The sequence below is a fragment of the Erpetoichthys calabaricus genome, chromosome 9 (genome assembly GCF_900747795.2).
Source record: "Erpetoichthys calabaricus chromosome 9, fErpCal1.3, whole genome shotgun sequence".
NCBI classification, from domain to species: domain Eukaryota; kingdom Metazoa; phylum Chordata; class Cladistia; order Polypteriformes; family Polypteridae; genus Erpetoichthys; species Erpetoichthys calabaricus.
The window spans coordinates 84689731-84711608 of NC_041402.2; the positions used below are offsets into that span (position 1 = coordinate 84689731).

A 21878-nucleotide genomic window follows, 5' to 3' on the forward strand; every position below is an offset into this window, starting at 1 on the left:
GCTCTGGTGCCGAACTGTCTTTAACTAAGACAGAAAGTGGACAGAAGGCTGGGTGGTTATCAAACAAATTGCAAGGCTAATTGGACATCTTAACAAATTCTATACTGTTTTGATAAAAACTAATAAGCAACAAAATGAGGTCTCTAAAAAGACCCTCAAACACAAAAAATGCAAGAAGAAAATGTGACGATTCACATAAACCTGCACAGCAAATTGTAAATAAACTTTGCTATAAATACGGAGCTTAAAATCTTTATGTGTATTAAATTAAATCTCTCTAATAAGCAAAAGCAGTCTTTTATAAGATTGTAGAAAATGAAAGGTTTTGTAAGAGTAAAGAAATGTTTACAGAGCAATTATACTTTCATCTACCATTAAAAATGACCACACGCTTCTGTGAAAAAACCTCTTCAAAGTCTTTTGAAAATCCATAGTTTTGAAACGTGCTAATAACCATCCTGCATATACAGGTTACACGCAGCTGAGTAAACAGTGAAAGGCTAAGCAAAGCAAAATATTACAAATGTTTAACTTCTCCAAATTCTGTGTTCAATTTCCTACTAAAATTTTCAGGAAAAACTTAATTGAGAAGTTCTAAAAATAGAAAATCTGAAACTCTACCTGTTTTGTTTATAAGGAGTTAAATAAATTTTAAGACTTCAGTGGAGCTGATGAAGAACCTCTGAACAACTTGATTATTGTTATTGTTCATATTTATATTATACTTCACAAGGAATGTGGGCTCCTAAACATTGGTCTCAATAGTAAAGAACATAGAAATTATAAATACTGTACATCCAAAAATTTGGCTTATTCTATCATTTTATCTGAGAATTACCTACAAGATCGACTACTGCTGTAGGGAAATGAAAAGTTTAAAACTGCACAATAATTTGCCTATACATTTTCCTAGACGCATACAAATCTAGAATGCATCTGTTCCATTGCAGTTGCCATTACAGTAAGTGCCCATGAAAATGTAGAACAATTCAGAAATAGAGAATGGGTAAAAAAAAAAAAAATCAAAAGTCAAAATTCAAAACATTACTCAGCGAACTAACCACAGCCTGGCACAGCCAAAAGATACATAATGGCCATTCCACCAAGAGATTACTTGACAACTGATGTCGCTTTATGCACAATTGGCCATGATGAAGTTACATGTACACCACAAAAGCTCAGGGTTCAACATATATTTGACACCTGGCATGAAGATGCTATAACTAATATGGCATGACACTGAGTGCCATTCTCCAAACAAAATAATACCCAACACAGTCACGGATTCAAATAATGGATTTTTAATTCACTAAGCACGTTATATAATGAAGCACATCCAATAATCATATAAAACAATGAAACTTTTTCTTCTCCTTCAGTCTCCAGTTCAGTATCGCCTGCTGCCTTCCTGACTAGGACTACTCAAGATAAGGCAGTGGGTTCCTTTTATGCTGGACCTGGAAAGACTTCCAGTAAACCTCCATTATTTGTGGGGAGCACTTCTGGATAGTGGGAGAATCAGGGCAGTCCTCCTCTAACAGCATCCACTTGCGGCATCCAGGGAGCCCGACAGAGCTGCATTTCTGGACTTTACTTCCCATGATCTCCTTCAGGTGCCCAAGCCGGAACGCCACCAGTGAACCACCTAATGTATGGGGGATGAAACTGCATCTGGCATCGAGCTTCTGCTTGTCCATGCCCTTGCAACTTCCATCTTGGCAAGAGCTCATGCCGTCATCCAGCTGGGATGCCCGGCTGTCCTCCATGGCATTCACAATGTATAATGGACTTACTGTATGAAATGCCATCATGATGACATAAAAATCTTATTAATCCAAAGGATAGCAAAAAAACACAGGTCAGCAAAAACTAGACACCAAAACATATATATATATACACTGTATCACTTAGAAGAGAAATGTGTTCAATTACGTGTGCATCATTATTGTTATTTTTGTTTAACTCAACTTTCCATAACCTAATACATTACATCTGTATTAAGATGTTTGTTTATGAGTTGGAATAGACAGCCAAGACATTAAAAAATAACAGTCTTTAAGCAATAATCACACTGGTCTACAAAAAATTATTTTTTGTTTGCTACTGGGAACTTCAGACCAGCTCTTTATTAAGTTTTAACACTGATTTCATATATGAAATCGGAATTAAGCTAGCACATCAGATTTTTGAGATACACATCACTGCCGTTTTGACACTTTTGAATATCAATATAATATATCAACACGATATCTAGAGTTTCAACTCTTTCCCACCAAAATTGTTTGAATGTGTTTATTCTGAAAGCAAACCAGAAGACGATACCAGAGACACTTTAAAACATGTTTGTGTCAATTTACCTCAATATAAAAGCGAGGTCAGTGTGCTCAAAATTGTCTGAGGCAATTGTTTTTGCGCTTGTACTGCACATCCGTCTTTCTTTGCAGCAACCAACAGTAGTCACCCATCATGCTCGGAGTAAAGTTTCTCTGATATTGGTTTTCCATCCCCTTTGTATCTTGATGAAATCTTTCCCCATGCTCATCTCTGACATCGCTTAGATTTGATGGAAAACAGTCAAGATGAGAATGTAAAAAATGCGTCTTCAGTGACATTCTGGCTCCCGTAAGCTAATATACTTTCAGCATATCTCCACAAGCTCAGCATAATTCTCTGCTCTGTGACTGTCAAGAAAATTCTGGACAACCAGTACGAATGAGGGTGCTAATCCAGTTGGCTTCAGTTTCCTTTTGAACTCATCGTCAAGCATCAGTTCACGGATTTCAGGGCCACCAAAACACCTTCCTTAATTTTGGTTTCACTTTTCTCGAGACCAAACATATTTCTTAAATGCTGACATGCATCACCTTTACTGTCCAGTCACCCTAATTGTCCAAGACCTGGAACATCATAACTAAAAAATGGGACGTGCTGGACGAAAACGGTTTTCAGATTTGGAATGAAATTTGTTAAAGGACAAGTGAAAGAATCCCAGTAGCAAAATGCTTGTTGACCATTGTCATTAATCAAAACAAACTGGCTAACTGAGCTCAAAGATTTCAAGCTATCCTTAAAGTTACATTAGATTCTCTACATACTGTAATTAGCACTTTCAGCCAGCATAAAGAATTTACCTTGCCTCTGATTAACAAAGTTCTGACAAGGATATAACATGGAAGGCATACTTTACACAAAATGGCTCCCACATTGTTACAAAACTACCAATATAAGCAATGGAGTAATTCCAGATAATGCATTCTACACTCAGTTCCTGAAGCAAGCAACATAAACAAATGATTACAAACATAGTTTTAACAAATGAAAAATGACAAAAACAAATAAAGCAGAGCTTGAATGCTATCAGACTCCCAAGCCTCCAAGAGATGATTGGTGAAGTCTGTTCCGCCTGAGCCGAGAAATATTTATTTATTTATTTATTTAAGACTAGGAGAAAGAGAGAAATGTAATGAAAATGCTGTGCTGGGTCAAAACCAATAATGGCAAAAATAACGAGAAGACCAAATCACAAAATGTTGTGCAAAAATTGTGTGGGAAATTAGCAAAGATCAGAACTCTTGAATTCTTAAAAATAAGCCTTTAACATGCAAACATTTGATTTTCAATATCCAGAACCTTAGACAATTGTAAATGATGCAATGCCATCATAAGAGAGTTCACACGTTACAACTTTCAGAAGGAGTGGTGGCAGCAGGAATCGCTACCAACATAAAAAAAGTTCAGACAAACCCACAAAATAATATTGTGATCGTTACTTGAAACAAAACACAAATGGGTGCTGTAGTAAACATGAATTATTAAAAAATATGGACATGTGCAGAACTGAATTCTACAGGTCCCAATACGATAAAATAATAACATCCTCTAGCCAAAAGAGAGATTCACTCAGGCATTTGTTAAAAAATGGATAACTACACACAATATATTACCAAATTATGAAATCATGGATCAACATAATTGGAATAAATGATGCTGTGTCATGGTTTGAAAGAATATTTCTTTATTATTAATGAATAATTTTTTTAATTTTTTAAAATTTTGTTTTAGTATTCAAATTCTTTAATGTATGACCATTTAACACCTACAACAGATACAATAAATGCATTGATCTGCGTGGATGCAGAGGCAGGCTGCTGATCTTTCTGAGTTTACATTGAACTCACAACTCGTAACGAATCCTGATCATTCTACATTCCAGGATGATTTGGCTTTAGGAGTTAAGTAGTCACTTTTTCACTTTCACATTACTCTACGCAACATGTTTTACAACATGCATTGTGATAAATGTGTTACACAGATATTTTAAAATGTAAGCATAACCTAACACAAACAAAAAATCTCAAAACTTTAGTGGCCTTTACTAAGCTATTCGTGGTCTCATAATGTTCATGTCAGTGACCTTTCAGCTTAACACACCTCAAAGTTTATGTTACATTCATTAAATGGATAGAAAGTAGATATTTCATTGTTACTTTAGTGGAATATAAGTGACACTTTTTAGCACTTAACTATGATCACAATGTCTAACTTAATGTTTAGAAGGCAGCATTAACAGTGTCAAAAAAACTAGATATTCTTGCAAACATCAACATATCTGCAGACACTGAAAGCCATTATACCGGTAATACTAAAATTCTTAGCTGTTTATTGTGCAGTGCAAATACAGTCCAACTTTCTGGGGAAATTTCTTGCTGCACAGTAACTGACAAAACTCACAATAAATGTTTATTGAGGAGACAGGACAAAAGGAGGGTTATTTAGTTCAGAAAAGCAATGTCCAACTACAATGAAAGAGGAACGTTTTTTTGGTTTTACATTTAGAATGAGAGAAACGTCCAGCAATTGGTCATACTCCTCATTTGTATGACATTTTACAACTTCAGTCAAGTATGGACTTCCCTCAATAGGAAGTAATGTTCCTGGCAAATATAGTTTCCATTCTAATGGCAAATAGCACACATATGTAAATGGCCTATATTATAAAGGAATTTTCACACTATTTTGTTAAGTAGTGTTTCTTTATATCCTGGGATCTTATACTGTATATAAAGCCCGGGACAGAAGTTCTGAATCATTCTCAAAACAAACCTTTATTAGTTCCAATTTTTACACAGACTGCCTATAAAATTATTCAACCCTTTGAAAGTTTGTACATTTTATTGTTATACAACATTGAGTCACAATGGATTTCATTTTACTTTTTTTGACATTGATCAACAGAAAAAGATTCTTATGTCAAATGAACACAGAAGTCTGCAAAGTGATCTAAATTAATTGTAAACATAAAACATTGTTGACCAGTGTCTGAATAGCCAAATTGAATCCATTGTTATGTATTAAAAAATTTAAAAGGGATGAAATTTTTACAGACACTGCAACCAGAAGAGCCCTGTACCAGCAGCACTTGGCACAATGCATGAACAATCCTTAACTCTTTCGGGGCGGATGTTGACTTTTGTCAAAAGGAGGGGTAATCAACTGTAAATGGTGGCACCGATACATTTTAGTTGGACTCTCTTGCTAGAAGGAATGTTAAATTCATTGGTTTGACTGAGATTCCCAGCGCTCGCACAAGTAGAAAGGGGCAAACAACGGCAAAACTGGCATTGATCTCTGGCGAGAGATAGAAGCAAATGTGTAAAGCAAAATACTCCGTGGAAGATGTTTTGCACATTATCACTGAATTGGACTCTGACTTTTCAGACTCCGATCTTGATTCAAGTGATTGAAAATGAATGTGAGGTTCCCACTTCAGTTGATCGTGGTGCTGAGCAGGTTTGTGTAGCTGACGTGCCTATGGCAACGTTCGCCTGGGAGGACCGCCATTTACAGTGACAAGGGGTACAAACTAAATAACAATGCACTACGACCACCACTGCTGCCTCCATCCCCCGCCACGTGAAGACAGCCTGGGAGCCAGTGTGCCCAAAGCACGCAGCAACAAATGTTTTATGTTAATTTCTGTGTGAAACCATTGCTTTGTCTGCTTGTCAGAAAAGTGTGTTTTTTGGAAAAAATATTCAGCCCTCAAAGAGTTAAACAGGGTGTCAGGCGATTGCAGGGCTCACTTACTACATGTGCATACATGTCAAAGGAGCTGGCTACATAGATATCTTGTTTGAGCCACGTATGCATCCTGGAAAAGGATTCTTCAAAATGAAAACTACTCTCATGCAGAAAAACCACCAGCTCAGCAAGGCAAATTCTGCTTTTGTAAATTACAGCAAAGCTGACGGCGATGTGGTCAGTAAGACTGCTGACAAGTTTTGACATACAATGTCATAGTTTATGTTTGGTGGTTTATGTCCTTTGAGGTGGTCTGCTTCCTTTTTTGTTGTAGTAATTTATGATTTGAGTATCTGTGTGATGTTTCCTTGTAGTTGTTTAGAGTTCTGTGGAGTTGTTGTAAGTGCAATACATAATTTGTATTTTTTTTTTTTGGGTGAAAGATATGGATGTGTGTTTAAGTATTTGGATTATAGTACCCCAATCCACAGGCACAACCTCTATACACAAGTTCTGGTTTTAAATAAAAGGTTTTATTAGAAATAAATATCTTTACAAAGGCAGACGTCTATACTGTACTGGCACAAGCACAATACAAAACCCAGTTTCTATCTTCTTTTCCTTTCCTTCACTCTTTCCAGGTAAGCTTTGTCTGTCTTCCATCCGACTCCAATTTGCCTTGTTGAGGTCAAGTGACTTTTAATATCTTAGACACAGGAGTACTTCCAGTGCTAGGGCATTGCTCGTTGGAAGCACTTCCAGTTTGAGCAGAAGTTTCCAAAAGCATGGCAGACAAATCCCTACAGCATCCTCTGGTAGCACCCCTGGAACCCAACAAGGATGCCTCATAGGACTACAGTTCACAGCATGCCTTGAGGGCGTCCATACTGGCAGCTCTGCCCAGGGATACTGCCACCTAACGTGTCAGGGTGCATGTAGCCCTGCCAGGTTGTCCTTCCATCTCACTCTCTGAAACCTCAAACTCTGAAAAGATGCCACCATACCCACTTCTGCACTGGCATCTTCTTCCACCTTCCTGACTAAGGCAGGGAACACTCTGCCACTGTTTCTGTCCATTTGCCACCTAGGCCTTCTGGCTAGGTAAGGGAAAGGAGTTCATCCTAGCAAGGATGTCAGTCCCTACATGCCATGCATTACAATGCATACATCAGAGGAGTCAAACTTAGATCCTGGAGAGCCTCAGTGGCTGCTCGTGTTCATTCCAGCCATTTTCTCAATTAGTAATCAATTACTGCCACTAATGTAAATTACATCTTTTGCCTTAAATTTAATTGCCTTGCTTTTTTAGATTTAGAACTCTTTTTTCTTTGACCAACAGCCAAATAATAATTAATCAGAAAGTGAGCCAACAGACATCCAGCTAAATTCACCCCATTTGGGTCTTTTTGTCCATCATATTTAACTTAATAAAAATGGAAAAAAAAAATAGAGGCCATCTGACAAATGTTGACCTGTTTCAGTCCATAAAACCATTTGGAAGGTTCTCTTGGAAAAATTAAAATCAACAGTTTTATAGTGTGGCAGAATAAGAGTATTAACGAGCCACTGAATTAACAGCAGAAATTTGTTTCAAATTAAGAAATTACCTGGAGTGAAAATGGTGCCCCTCCAGCAAATGAATTCAAGTTAGCTAATTAATGAAAATAGAAGTAAAAGAATAAAATGTTCTTAAATCTTAGAAAAGCATGGCAATTAAAATTAAGGCAAAAGAAACCATTCCATTAGCAGCGCTATTTGGCTATTAATTGGGAAAGCAGCTAAAATGAAACCCTTTCCCCATTGTGCCCTCCACGACCCAAGCTTGACTGCCATGGTCTAAACCATTGTAAATCTCTCAAATAAGCACATGTTCATTCTGGGAGAGTATGTTTGCCCTCTTAGGAAGCCACGAGGATTTGTCTGGCACAATCACTCTCACCTCGGTGTATTGCACTCTCCACACATCCTTCTGCTGATACCAGCATAGGAAAGACATCCCCACCCATAATTACAACAGCGCAAGTGAGCAGAGAGCTGAGGAGACTTCGTGCCAGCAAAGCAGCGGGTCCAGATGGAGTATCGCCACGACTGCTGAAGGTCTGTGCATCGGAGCTGGGGGGTCCTCTACAGCGCATCTTCAACCTGAGCCTGGAACAGGGGAGAGTCCCGAGGCTTTGGAAAACATCTTGTATCACCCCAGTCCCAAAGGTATCACGTCCTAGTGAGCTGAATGACTTTCGGCCTATTGCTCTGACATCACATGTGATGAAGACCATGGAGAGGCTGCTGCTTCACCACCTTAGGCCACAGGTTCAACACGCCCTTGACCCTCTGCAGTTTGCATATCAGGAGAAGGTGGGAGCGGAGGATGCCATCATCTATATGCTACACCGATCCCTCTCTCACTTGGACAGAGGCAGTGGTGCTGTAAGAATTATGTTTCTAGACTTCTCTAGTGCCTTCAACACAATCCAACCTCTGCTCCTTAGGGACAAGCTGACAGAGATGGGATTAGATTCATACCTAGTGGCATGGATCGTGGACTATCTTAAAGACAGACCTCAGTATGTGCGTCTCTGGAACTGCACGTCTGACATTGTGGTCAGCAACACAGGAGCGCCACAGGGGACTGTACTTTCTCCGGTCCTGTTCAGCCAATATACATCGGACTTCCAATACAGCTCGGAGTCCTGCCATGTGCAAAAGTTCGCTGATGACACTGCTATCGTGGGCTGCATCAGGAATGGGCTGGAGGAAGAGTATAGGGACCTAATCAATGACTTTGTTAAATGGTGCGACTTAAACCACCTACACCTGAACACCAGCAAAACCAAGGAGCTGGTGGTGGATTTTAGGAGGCCCAGACCCCTCATAGACCCAGTGATTGTCAAAGGTGACTATGTGCAGATGGTGCAGACCTATAAATATCTGGGAGTGCAGCTGGATGATAAATTAGACTGGACTGCCAATACTGATGCGCTGTGCAAGAAAGGACAGAGCCGGTTATACTACCTTAGAAGGCTGGCGTCCTTCAACATCTGCAATAAGATGCTGCAGATGTTCTATTAGACAGTTGTGGCGAGCGCCCTCTTCTACGCAGTGGTGTGCTGGGGAGGCAGCATTAAGATGCCTCACGCCTGGACAAACTGGTGAGGAAGGCAAGCTCTATTGTTGGCATGGAGCTGGACAGTTTGGCATCTGTGGCAGAGCGAAGGGCGCTCAGAAGGCTCCTATCAATTATGGAGAATCCACTGCATCCACTTAATAGTATCATCTCCAGACAGAAGAGCAGCTTCAGCGACAGACTGCTGTCACTGTCCTGCTCCACTGACAGATTGAGGAGATCGTTCCTCCCCCAAACTATGCGACTCTTTAATTCCACCCGGGGGGGGGGGTAAACGTTAACATTTAACATTATACAAAGTTATTGTCTGTTTTTCACCTGCATTATTATCATTCTTTAATTTAATATTACTTATTGTATCAGTATGCTGCTGCTGAAGAATGTGAATTTCCCATTGGGATTAATAAAGTTTCTTTCTTTCTTTCTTTCTTTCTTTCTTTCTTTCTTTCTTTCTATCTATCTATCTATCTATCTATCTATCTATCTATCTATCTATCTATCTATCTATCTATCTATCTATCTATCTATCTATCTATCTATCTAGGCTGCTACATATGACTCAAGCTTATGCCAGTATTTCAAGCTGCTTAGTATATTTCAGGTGTAAGCTTCACCTAAGTATAAAGACAAATAATCCTGTGTAAGAATAAAAAAATGTCCAGGGTTTTAGACGATTTAGACAAAAACAAGAAGCATTGTGAAAACATTTTCCAAGTGATACTTGTCAAGAACATCTTAGTATTTTGGCATTATTAAATATATTGATTTTAATTCAAACTATTTGGATTGATATTTAAGTAAGCACCATTACATTACTGGAATAGAATCTAGATTATCTGAAGCAGTAACTTTTATTAATTGCAGAACACTAAAAGGATTTGACTGATCTCAGTTGTCTGGAAGCCTCTGATGAACCTTGCCAATTGCAACAGTGGTTTGTTCTTTCTGTGCACTTGACTCTAATGACATTTTTTAATGATACAGTATTTTTAAAAGTGTTATTCATTCTCTTTATTTCAACACATAACTAGATAAGCTATTTTACATTTTACACTGTCACCGCTTTGTCTAGTCATCTGAGTTGAACATAAGGTCAATTTTAGTTATAAAGGCATAATCATAATACAAATAGCATAAACAAAATATTTTGAATTGTAAATAAAATTTTAAAAATTAAACATATATACAATTTTATAAACATTTTTATGTCATATTAATTCTGATGTCCATATTTAATTTTCCTGTTATTCTGCAGTTCTATATGTAACACTTATACCACTGATTCTGTTCTCATTGTTGCACAGATCTTTTTTCTTATTAAAAAAATCACTCATACTGTATAACTTTAGAAGGCAGCCTGTGTGAATGACATCTTTTCTTGTCTCTCTGAAGTATAACTTTATCAGGGCCAGGGAGTAATTGGTTTAACTAGAAGACTGTGAAGGACTTATTACTCTCCAGAAATCAGTTTGCTATAATTATTTTGTTGACTGGGTCAGTTGCTTATTGACTTCTGAGAGAGGAAAATAACACACCAACATGACTGTTATTATTTGAAAGGTTGGCCCAGCGCCCTCTTTCTAATTTAATAGATCGCCAATGTAGGTACACACATGGGGAAGGGGATTTTGGTCATGTCAAAGACCCCTCTGGACGATGTCAAAGAAATAAATGGAATTTTAAACAGGTTGGTTTCAGTATTTACTGTGTTAGGTAAACTATTTTTGGTGGTTTAAAAGAAAAGAAATATATATGATATGCCATTAAAAGATACTTAAAGAGTATTATAAGGAAAATTTGATCTACATAAATTTAATGCATAAACACTACACAAAAATACAAAGTGAAATGAAAAATAACCCAGGATATTAAAATTGTATTCACCACAATGTTATATTTTGCAAGTATTTAATAATGCCATTTTTTTAATTACATTGGGTTATTAGTATTGTAGTAATGAAGCACTTTTAAAACACTGCTACTTACAGATTCTTTGACTTAAATGCCTGAGCAAATTCTTGCACACTGCGTAGAGAAGCTAAATCAAGGGTCATGGCTTCCACCTTGGCTTTGGGCTGTAGAAAATAAAGAAGAATTGGTATCAGTACTCCTGCTGGCAGTCAGTCATGCTGCATACATGTTCTCAAAACGATCTTAATTGTAAATAAGGTATAATATTATTCACCATAAGTAAAGGCAAACTAAACTTCATCGGGGCTCTTGATAAAAACATTGTGTGCATATACAGTACATAAGCATGCAATGCATACACCAAAGCAGGACACAAAAATGAACAATTACTGTTTTTCACAAAGATATCTTGAAAACTTTAAGTCATTAATCTCAACAACAGCAAGAAACACTGGAGGAAGCACCAATGTATCTCAGAAGCAGGAATGTGACCTACTCCCAGTTCATCCATTACCACACTCACTAAATCCATTTCAAGCTCAGAAAAACAACAGCCTATCCCATCAAGGGGTACAAGGTTAGGACCTTTGGAACACAAGACTATCAGAGGGTCAGGATTCAAATCTATTCTCCTGAGACAGAAGATGGCACAATGCAAAAAACAACCAACTTTTTTTTATCAGATTTGTATGGTCTATACTGTAGAAGCTATTCAAGAAAAATAAGGCATAAAGCATGGAAATATTCCTGAAGAGTATATCATGTACATAACCACACTAACTCAGTCAGAGGCAAATTAGTGTTGCCAATTAATGCACATATCTGGGATGTGGAAGGAAAACATCAGTACCTGATGAAAATCCCACACAAAGGCAAAGAAAAGGTGCAGAAACTGTTGATCCTGGGACTCTGAAGCGCTGAGGTAGCTGTACTAAGTACTGTACCGCCTTGTTATTTCGTTACACATATAGAGATATATTGATAGTTGTGCATAGGTAGGTATGCATAGCCTTGCATACCAATAATGTAGCACCCAAAGATCCAAAGCTGGCCCACGTCTGCTGATGAAAACAAAGCAGAAGTGGTTGGCAAGATTTGGAACCACAAACACTGGACACGAGAGTACTGCCTAGTTAGATGAACCTGGCTCCTCCGGCTGATTAACCTTAATGACAACAACAAAAACCTCTCAAGAGTCATTTCAACAGAGATGTGAAAAACTATTATCATTAAAGCAAATAGGACATTTTGCAACAGGTTTCTTTAGAAAACTATAAATAAGTTAAACCCAGTACATCATATTTCTGAACAGATGACCATGCATAAAAAGGCAAGTAATGGCACCATGCGGCATATACGCACTCAGTTGACAGTTATTTGTTAAGCTCCATCCAGCTATGAATCATTTGAAACAGTATATAAAAAAAATAGCTTTTCCTGTAATTTTTAATAAGCTACATTTTTACTCTATTCATAGGAGAGAAGAAAGAAATTTTCAGCAAAGTACAAATATTGTGGCAAAGCACAGTTTGATTACTGTGCATGATGCAAAATATTTACACATTAGATTATTTCTTGTTTAAAAGGAGTAAGAATGAAAAAGTGCCTTGTGCTATGAGACTGCCTGCCATATTTCTGACTATTATCTTTCTCAGGGAGATTTTCAATAAGCAAGCTGAAAGAGGAAGAAATGTAAAAAGCATCCTCTGCCATAACATTTATAATGGCATATAAAACAGCTAAAATAAATTATGGATGACTAAAGCAAAATCTATATGATAAGGGCCTTTTAGCATTTCAGTCTTACATTTAAGCATAGTTGACTCATGCGCTCTTATAAATTCTTTAAATATACTTTAGGAATAATACCTCTTACACAAGAGCACATTCACCTCTGAGCCTGGGGAGCAGATTCAGTCTTTGGCACAAGCAAAATGTAGCTACTGGACATACTAAATCAATAAAAATATATGTATATTTTAAACATATCCTCGGTTAAAGGCTATGGTACAGGCTTTAAAACATCATTACTTATAGATTTACACTGCTTTGACTTCAACAAAGCTGTGTACTTCATGAAAAAGTGCTGTGTTGCTCAAAATTCTGAGATCACAGAAGAATTTTGAGGCCTTTTGATCAACATGTTTTGCATGGCTCTGATTTTGTCCTTCTTTATGTAATAAACTGAGTGATCACTTGGTTTGTTGCATCATACCCATTCGCCAAATTGATTGATCAGTCAGTGATGGCATCATAAAAACAAGCAACACTATTTAAAAACAAGTAGGCAGGTACCAATGAATTCAGGGTGTCTGTGTTTCAGAGGGAGAGTGGCAAGACAAACAATTTAAGTGGCTCTAAAACCTGCCAGTTAGCAGTGCCAGCAGCTTGATGTGTTTAAGTAATATCAACCCTTTAAGGGTTTTGAAGAACAGTGTTACATTTGCATCATAAATAATTTACCAACATATCTGCAGCTAGCCAATAGAATACATACAGTCAGAAACAGAACATAGATAAAAAGTGCGGACAGAGGATGACATATCACATGCAGGCTAATAGGCAACAATAAGTAAATTAACTGCTGACTAAAACTGTCATGACATAAGAGGTTTACCTACATGAACAACCTTGCATACCAATAGTGTGACACCCAAAGATATAAAGCGGGTCCACTTCTGTTGATGAAAACAAAAGCAGATGTGATTGCAAGAGATGTTGAACCACAAATACTGGACACGAATAGGACTGCATAGTCTGATAAATCTGGTTCTTGTTGATTAATGTTAGTGACAACAATAAATTCCTGAAACAGTCAATCCTAAAAGTTAACAACAATGCAGGCTAGTCTTTGTGGTGTTACATTTGGGTGGGGTGTATTTTTGTCATATAAGTGTGTAATCAGTTACAGTGCTACATGACACCTACATTTTCTTGACATCAACACAACCACCTATAAATGGTCAGCTATAGAAAGATAATGCTGCATGTCACATGTGATGGGTTCATCCAAGGTACATGAACAAAGTTTCACTTTAATACAATATCTTACTTAGTCACCAGATATCCAACTAATCAAGTGTTTTTGTGATGAGAGAAGATACTGACATCTTTTTACAGTTCTCTGATGGCCAATGCGATTTTCTGTGCTGTGATGTGCTGGGCTGGTAACATCACTTCAAGAGAGGCCCACCGAATCAACAAGCTAATTAAAAGGGCAAGCTCAGTTATAGGACACACTCTGGGGCCCCTGCAGGTCCTAGTGAAGGGGAGAATTAAAACAAAACTGAGTGTCATTATGAACAATGCTACACATCCTGTTTCTGACACACTAACACTGAGGAATTTCATCCAACAAATTAGCTGGAGCAGAAATTCAATATCAGGAGCAACTGTGCAACCAATGGACAGTATCCCTGTACCACTCTTATAGTATTCATTTTGAGTCAATGCCCTAAACACATTCTTTTGTTTAAAGGGCCAAACTAAGCAGGGTCCATACATTCAGTATCCATTTTTATACCTGTCTAATATAATTATGCAGTGTAGGGGTGAGACAACACTGGGATTAAAGCTAAAACTATCCCAAGATAGGATGCTGGCCTGTCACAGTGTACATTAATGATTACCTCAATACTCGCCCTTAAAACTTACAGCCAAAATTTGAGCAAACAAAAACATTGTTGAAATCTGGAAGAAAAATTTAAAAAAAGAAAAACACCAGTTGCATAGGGAGTACATGTAAAATTCATATAAACAACCAGGTAGGTAAACTTACATATTTTTTACTCTCATTAAAAAACAATCTATAACAAATTATACATTTCTGGAAAGTTTGAGTATAAAAAGTATGGTTGTTTATTTACAGTACATATAGCAATATTATTCTTGGTCCTATCGTGACATACTTTGTCATGACATATTCTACACACAGTGCTTTATAAATCAAAGGCTGATTGACTGATTGATAAAACTTTATTTCAGCAGTAAATATTAAAATCCCCTGAAAAGTTCACAAGAATTTTGTTGCCCGTTTCCTTGCTGTTCAAGGAACTGACAGGGAGCCAAAAAAAGCATTAAAAATAATAATAATAAAGCATTAGATTTCATCGTTCCTTTGAGTTTCATCTGATTCTATGGTATACCTGTCATAAAATAAAATGGTTAGATCTAATAAGTCTAATCCGTCCAAATTAACTCTCACCTTCAGGGTTTCTTTAAGCCACAACATTATTATCTGACAAAATCAAGTCTCTTGCCAGCCTAGGGCTTTTAAAACATGTTCTTTTTCCATCTGAATTGTAGCCCGGTGTGCTAATGCTTTCAGCTCATATAACTATTAGTGTAAAGTAATGGTTTTATATATTCTTTTGCTTGTACTTTAAGCCCTGTAGGCCATTAAACCAATGGGATATTCAAAAGAATCTTCAGATCGTTCCTTTCTTCTTTTCTTCAGACTTAAATCAGACCTTAAGTTACAACTGTCAGCAGACGATCACAGTATTTAACTACCCAACAAAAATCAGCACAGTGTTTACACTTCTCTATTTACCTTTTTAAGTAAATGGGTATTGAAAGTAACCATTCGAGAAAATGGGAAATTACCCAATAGATCATGAAATATCACATATCTCATTAATGTTGAATGTCAGCTTGAGCATATCTTAATGAAACTGACACAATATGGCAAAAAAGTACTTTTTCACAAAAAAAAAATATGAAACAACCATTTTACTTTTATCTATTTATCTAGTCTTGAGTACTCCTTCATCAAATACACAGAGGAAGGTCTATTTTCCACAGCAGAAATAGATGAGTGAAATATCTTTTCCTAAATGGCTAAAGCAGTAAGTATGAAACTCTTTATTCCCATTTACCACTAATTACTGAATGCACAATATTGAAAGGACATCTATTGTGCTTACGTTAAGGAACTGCCCAAAAAGATTGTTGGCTTGCTATATTTCTGGCAGTCAGAAGCAGTATGGGTGATAGGGCCTTTTCTTCGGTGGCACCGAGGCTGTGGAATTCTCTCCCTGACTACCTGAGAGCCCCACAGTCGACTGATGTTTTTAAACGAAACCTAAAAACCTATCTTTTTAGAAAGACATTTTGTTAAATTATTTTTTATAGATTATCTTGTTTGTTAATTTATTCTTATTTTATAGCACTTTGAGATTGTTAAATATAAAGCACAATATAAATAAAATTTATTATTATTATTATTATAACCTCATATGATGAAATCTAGTGGCTTTAGACCTGGAATTTCTGGCAATTAGCTCCATGTAGCATGTCAAATGTTTGTGCACCACAATAGTATCAGTAATATCAACTAAAGTATTGGAATAAAAAGTCTTTCCTCTGCATTTTTACAAAAACATGATGGCATCTTTGCTTTACATTATCACGCAAGCACGTCTGAGGATCACCTTGCCGGCTCTGATCAAGTATGCAGTCCCACCCCAGGGCGAAAGGGGGAGATGTCACTAACTGTCTTGACTCTTCCCTCCACAGCACACAGAAGATGCCACAGGAACCTGGCTGACCACACCTCCATTGTTTCCTCAAATCCTGTCCCTCCCGGTCGGAAACATATAAAAAGAGCTTGTCCATTGAAGGTGGCCTCTCAATAAGACCTGGACTCACAGCAGGACAGAGATAGCACTTAGATGATTCTAAAGCATATTGTGTGTTATTTATTTCACTGCAACCCTTTTTGTTAGAAAAAAGGTATTAAATAGGGTGGCCTGTTTGGCACCCCAACAATTTTTGAAACTTTGCCATTTGACTCAATCACCATACATTTAAATACATTTCATACTAATAATTGTTACATTTACCAAGCATTTTTTTCTTTAGAGAAGCCCTCTGTATATGAAGTTTGTACATTCTGTAAGTGTCAGTAGTCCAGGATTGGTTACTGTTGTGCTCCTGATGCTAACTGATTATGATCTGGGCACAGCACCCCTGTGTGGATTAGACAAATATCAAATGGGCAGTTCTGTATTTATCACAAACAGTCTGAGAAACCAGGTTATTACATGAAATGTTAACTGATGTACATTTCAGTCTCATGAAAATGGTATCGGTTTATAAAACAAGATTAAGTAAATAAAAATTTAAAAAAAACTCAGTCCTATCTTAAAAATATTATTTATAAAATCACAGAAAACACTAAACAGTTAACTCATATTGTAAACAGTTCACATTCTGGCTGGTAGATGTCCTACAATGAAACAGACACTGCTGACACAAACCATTTGTAAAAAGCCAGTCAAAATCTGCAGATCATAAAAAAATAAATCTGACGGAACACTGAAAGAGCAATTTACCCCGACGAAAAAATTACCTTCTCTAGATGAACTCATTTCATGGATGAAACATTTAAATATATGAAAATTTCAGCACTTTAGAAAAAAGCTTTGAGTAGTATTCAGAGACTTTTTTTTTTAATCAGGTTTGTATAAAGAAGGCAACTACAGTACTTTAGGACACAGCATCTCAAAGGTGTTATATAAGTAACTAAATTGTTATTAATGACTGTTAATTTTTAATTTGGTTTGTGTGTGTATGTATATATATATATATATATATATATATATATATATATATATATATATATATATATATATATATATATATATATACATATACACACACACACATATATAGTCACATACGTGCACATGGGGGATGGTTTACAGGCCCAAATATAAGTGTTTCTCAGCCAAGCCAGGAATTGCTGCTGTCCTCTGATGCTTTCTTCTTTTTTCCTCTGCAGACCATCAGAAGAACCCACCTCCTAATGACATAATTTTCACCTCCCAAGACACTGCAGCCTGATGACATCATTTCCAGTTTTGGTCCCACAAGGTCCTTCCTCTTCCTGTCTTTTGACGATAAATCCACCATCTTAAACTAACATGTTCAGTTTGGTTGTGAACTCAAGTCCTTCATTATTGTGCATACTTTTGGGGAAAACTTCCCAAACCTTTATGATTACTTTTTATTCTTCTTACAATAATAGGGGGCTTTGCCCAACAAATCACCCCTAGGAGGCGCACTTGATGCTCGCTACTTCACGTCTCTGTTGCTCGCGTTGTGAAGGGGGGGGGGCTGAACGCATGCTAAGGAGATGTGGACGGATCAGCTGCTGTTACCAAGCTACATGTTCTGCATGTTGCGCTGCGCATCGATCTTTTAAAACCCCATACAGAAGGTGCTGCCATGCTGCGTGATCTACATGTCCCGCTGCACAACAATCATTTAAAAGCCTGTACAGCAGCTGCTGCTGCCGTGCTGCGTGATCTGCAGGTCGCGCTGTGCATCGATCATTTAAAAGCTTGTACAACAGCAGTCCTTTTGTCTAACTTCTTTGTCTCATGGGACGTTAAAGTGTCTTCGAGAAATTGTTTCTAAGTTGGCCGTGACGTGCAAGTAGTCTCACGAGACTTCAAAGTGTCTCTCTGAGATGATCAAGTTTCAACCCAAGATTTTTTTATATAATAGATAGATATATGTAAAATGATTACCCAGCACTGAAAATGACTAACAGTACAGGCCCTATAGAATGTACTTTCTATCTGATTCCAAGCATGTTTTCTGTATGTATGACAATTTCTTCTCATTCTGGAAAGAAGCACTTGATATGTTAATTGTGATTTGTATTGTTTGGCCTGGTGTCAATGAAGATGTGGGTTGATCTGATATCGTTGACTTTTTTTGCTGTTCCAGGAACAGAGTTAAAATCCATCATTCACCTTCATCCAATCAGTTTTAATGTTAGCTTTTGTAATCATAAAGCTTAGGAGACTATATGCATGAATGCACAGGACTTCATATCCTCTAATTATGGTTTTAAAAAATATTCTGAACTTATCAATTTAAATGATGATTTTTTTCGTCCAAGTTCAGAGGATTTTGCACTGGTTTTAGAGAATGATACTTTCCTTGTTTATGCCTATTTGTGCAGTTCTAACATGATGATATCAAAAGTGATTGGTAGAAGGTGCACCCAGGAAAATCACTAATGTTAAATGAACACTTTAAGTGCATCTCCAGTTCACCTTAGAATGAGAAAGTCCTCCAATGGACTGACCTTTACATTAGGTTCCTACCCTGTGCATAATGCTACTGGATAAACTACGGTTCCTCACAAGCCTTTTCCAAATTAAGCTGATTCAGAACATGGATGGGTGACCTATAAATGATCAAAAATCAAACTTGTATTTTATATTATTATTAAAAAAGGGTTAAAATATCAGCACAACAAGTTATGATCTTCACAATATATGGAATATTTATTGGAATATAGACAAAGTATATTTTAGTCCTGCAGACACTGGCCTATAATCATCTTAATTGTCTAACATTCATGCTCATTGAGTGAAAAGTAAAGGATGACTTATATTACATGATTTTTTTCATGGTTGAGGAGATCACAGTACACTGCATACTGTAAACTGCAGGTGTAATAATAGGTTAAGGCACTTAAGATTGACCACAGTGCTCCTATTTGTGGAATGTTTAATGGTCTGCACTTGATTACGCTTTCTGATTCCACCAAGGCTATTGTCCCTCATGAAACATCAGCAAGTGGATTAGTCTTCATTACTGAAGCTACTGCGAAACATACCTTAAGTCACTTGAGACTTTTTTTTGTGCTATGACATAATACTGTAAGCAAGTAGTCCATTTTACAGGGCAGTGCATAGATAGAGAGTAGCAGAAACTGAAGACATAAAGCTAGTTGGAGGTCTCCACACAAGTTTTCTTGAATTTAATTAGATTTTTTATCTGTGTGAATGCTGGAAAGAAGACATAGACTATTCATTTTAATAGTGCATACTGATTATGGAAGATGCTTTAAGTTGACATGTGAAGGACTTGTGGAACGGTATCTTGAGTGCTATGAGTGTGTTTGCAACATGCAAAATTCAACAATACATCAAAAAGTAGAGTACTACTGAACAAGGTACTGAAATGAAGAAACCCTTCTGTTCATACTCCAGAGGCTTTAACAGAAGCCCTCATAAGATGACATAGTGATTATCGCAAAAGTAGGGTGTGTCACAGACGTCATGTCTGCGTGTATGCTAGGCTACCTTTTTCATGCACCTCATAAAATATCTTAATGATCACGCTGTACAGAAGCACATTCCTTCATTATAAATTGCATTACTCAAGTATTTCCTGAACAAGTCAGGTGAAGTTGGGGAGCATGCACTGGTACAGTGCGTTGCCGCACCCACTACACAACGTAACAGCTCGGGATCCCAGTTGGCAACACCCCAGGCAGACACGTCGTCCAGTGCTACCTTCTGGAAATGACCCTCTATCTGCCACAGCCATGTGTTACATGGGTGACCCCTTGACCTGGTCCAGCCACTCGGGTCCCCAACAATGAGGATCTTACGAGCTGGATAACCCTCGAGGGAACGCGTCACATGGCCATAGTGCCGTAACTGACACTCCGTCACAATGCAGGTAATGTGCCTCATTCGGGACTCCATGAGCAACTGCTCATTCAACACAAAGTCAAGGAGTCCAGTCTTCGTCCCAGGTCACTGGATAGTGTCCATGTCTCGCAACCATATTTAACCATGGTTGGTTATTTCCTGAACAATGTCAGTTAACAGTACATTGTATAGCAGTACAGAAGGAAGGCATGACCCTGACCAAGCCATTTAACATGCATGTGCCCCAACCTGAAAAGAATATCTGTTATTAGTTATAAAGTAACCTGATGTTGTGAGCAACAACTGGATAAAGACATCAGATAAATATAAAATGAGGAAAAACAGATAGCAAGCCAATGAAGGACACTCAAATGATAACCTCAGATCCCAAATGCACAACCTCAAACATCAAATGGTCATTGTCTTTGCTAATAAAACTGTTTACTCTTGATTTACAGCAAAAACCTTACAATTGCTTAAAAAAGTAAGACGTTATTCTGTTAAGACAGAAAAAATGAAGTAGAATGAACCTTAAAGAGCTGTTAATAATTGAGAGAAAATAAAAGAATGTTTGGCAGCCTTGGTGTCTTGATTTTATTTAGGAAGTGTTATTTATTTATTACTGCCACGCTTTTGGCTGCCGGATCTAAGCAATGCAAGTGTGAAAATTAAAATCCTGAGCTTAATGCATCTTCTGCTTACAAAAAACTTAACAAAGATATCATAAAAGCCATGTAGTAAAATGAACAAGAAAACACCAAGGTGGCTTCTTCATAAAAAAAAAATACATTCAGTCTTTTTAGTGTTTATTTCATTGTAATAAAATGTCAAGTTTACAGGATAAAATCATTTATTAAAATATCAGAAATTGATAAATGATGGATAGTATAACAGATCTCTTTGGAAGAGATCTGGTCACATTCATTTTTCTTGTTTCTGCTTGGGTGTCAAGTTGACTCAGGCCATCACTTAAAATATGGAGGGCACAAAGTTCATCATCTCGTCACCTTTGCTTCACAACTGGAACTCAGTTCTACAGACAACAGCTTTGATTTCCCATCTGTAATAATTAGGTTGTGGAGTAAACTCACAGTTATTCACTTAAGGAAAAAATGTACTATTCCATGGACTGAAAAAATAGAAAAACACTGCATAATAGAAGAGGGCAGGCTGATAATGTATTGTTATGAGGTGAAGGCCCACCGGGACACATTCATCTCCACAAGGAAGAAAAACCACTAGAGTTTTGAAATTAAGAAGAAATGTAAAAGTGCATGCAAAACAACACTCCCTGATCAGTCTCACTGGACCGATCTTCACAGGTTCTAGCATCCATTACTAAGCAACATAGTCATTCATCT

The 21878-nt window shown here is 37.3% G+C and overlaps 1 protein-coding gene across 2 annotated transcripts in view; it reads right to left on the minus strand.

Annotated features, from left to right (window-relative positions):
- wwox (WW domain containing oxidoreductase) overlaps positions 1-21878 on the minus strand; it is a 1257913-nt gene that overhangs the window by 910965 nt on the left and 325070 nt on the right. For both annotated transcript variants that reach the window (XM_028809817.2, XM_028809818.2), the window contains exon 6: positions 11132-11220. In XM_028809817.2, the coding sequence (XP_028665650.1) occupies positions 11132-11220 (89 nt within the window). The remainder of the gene's footprint in view (positions 1-11131; positions 11221-21878) is intronic.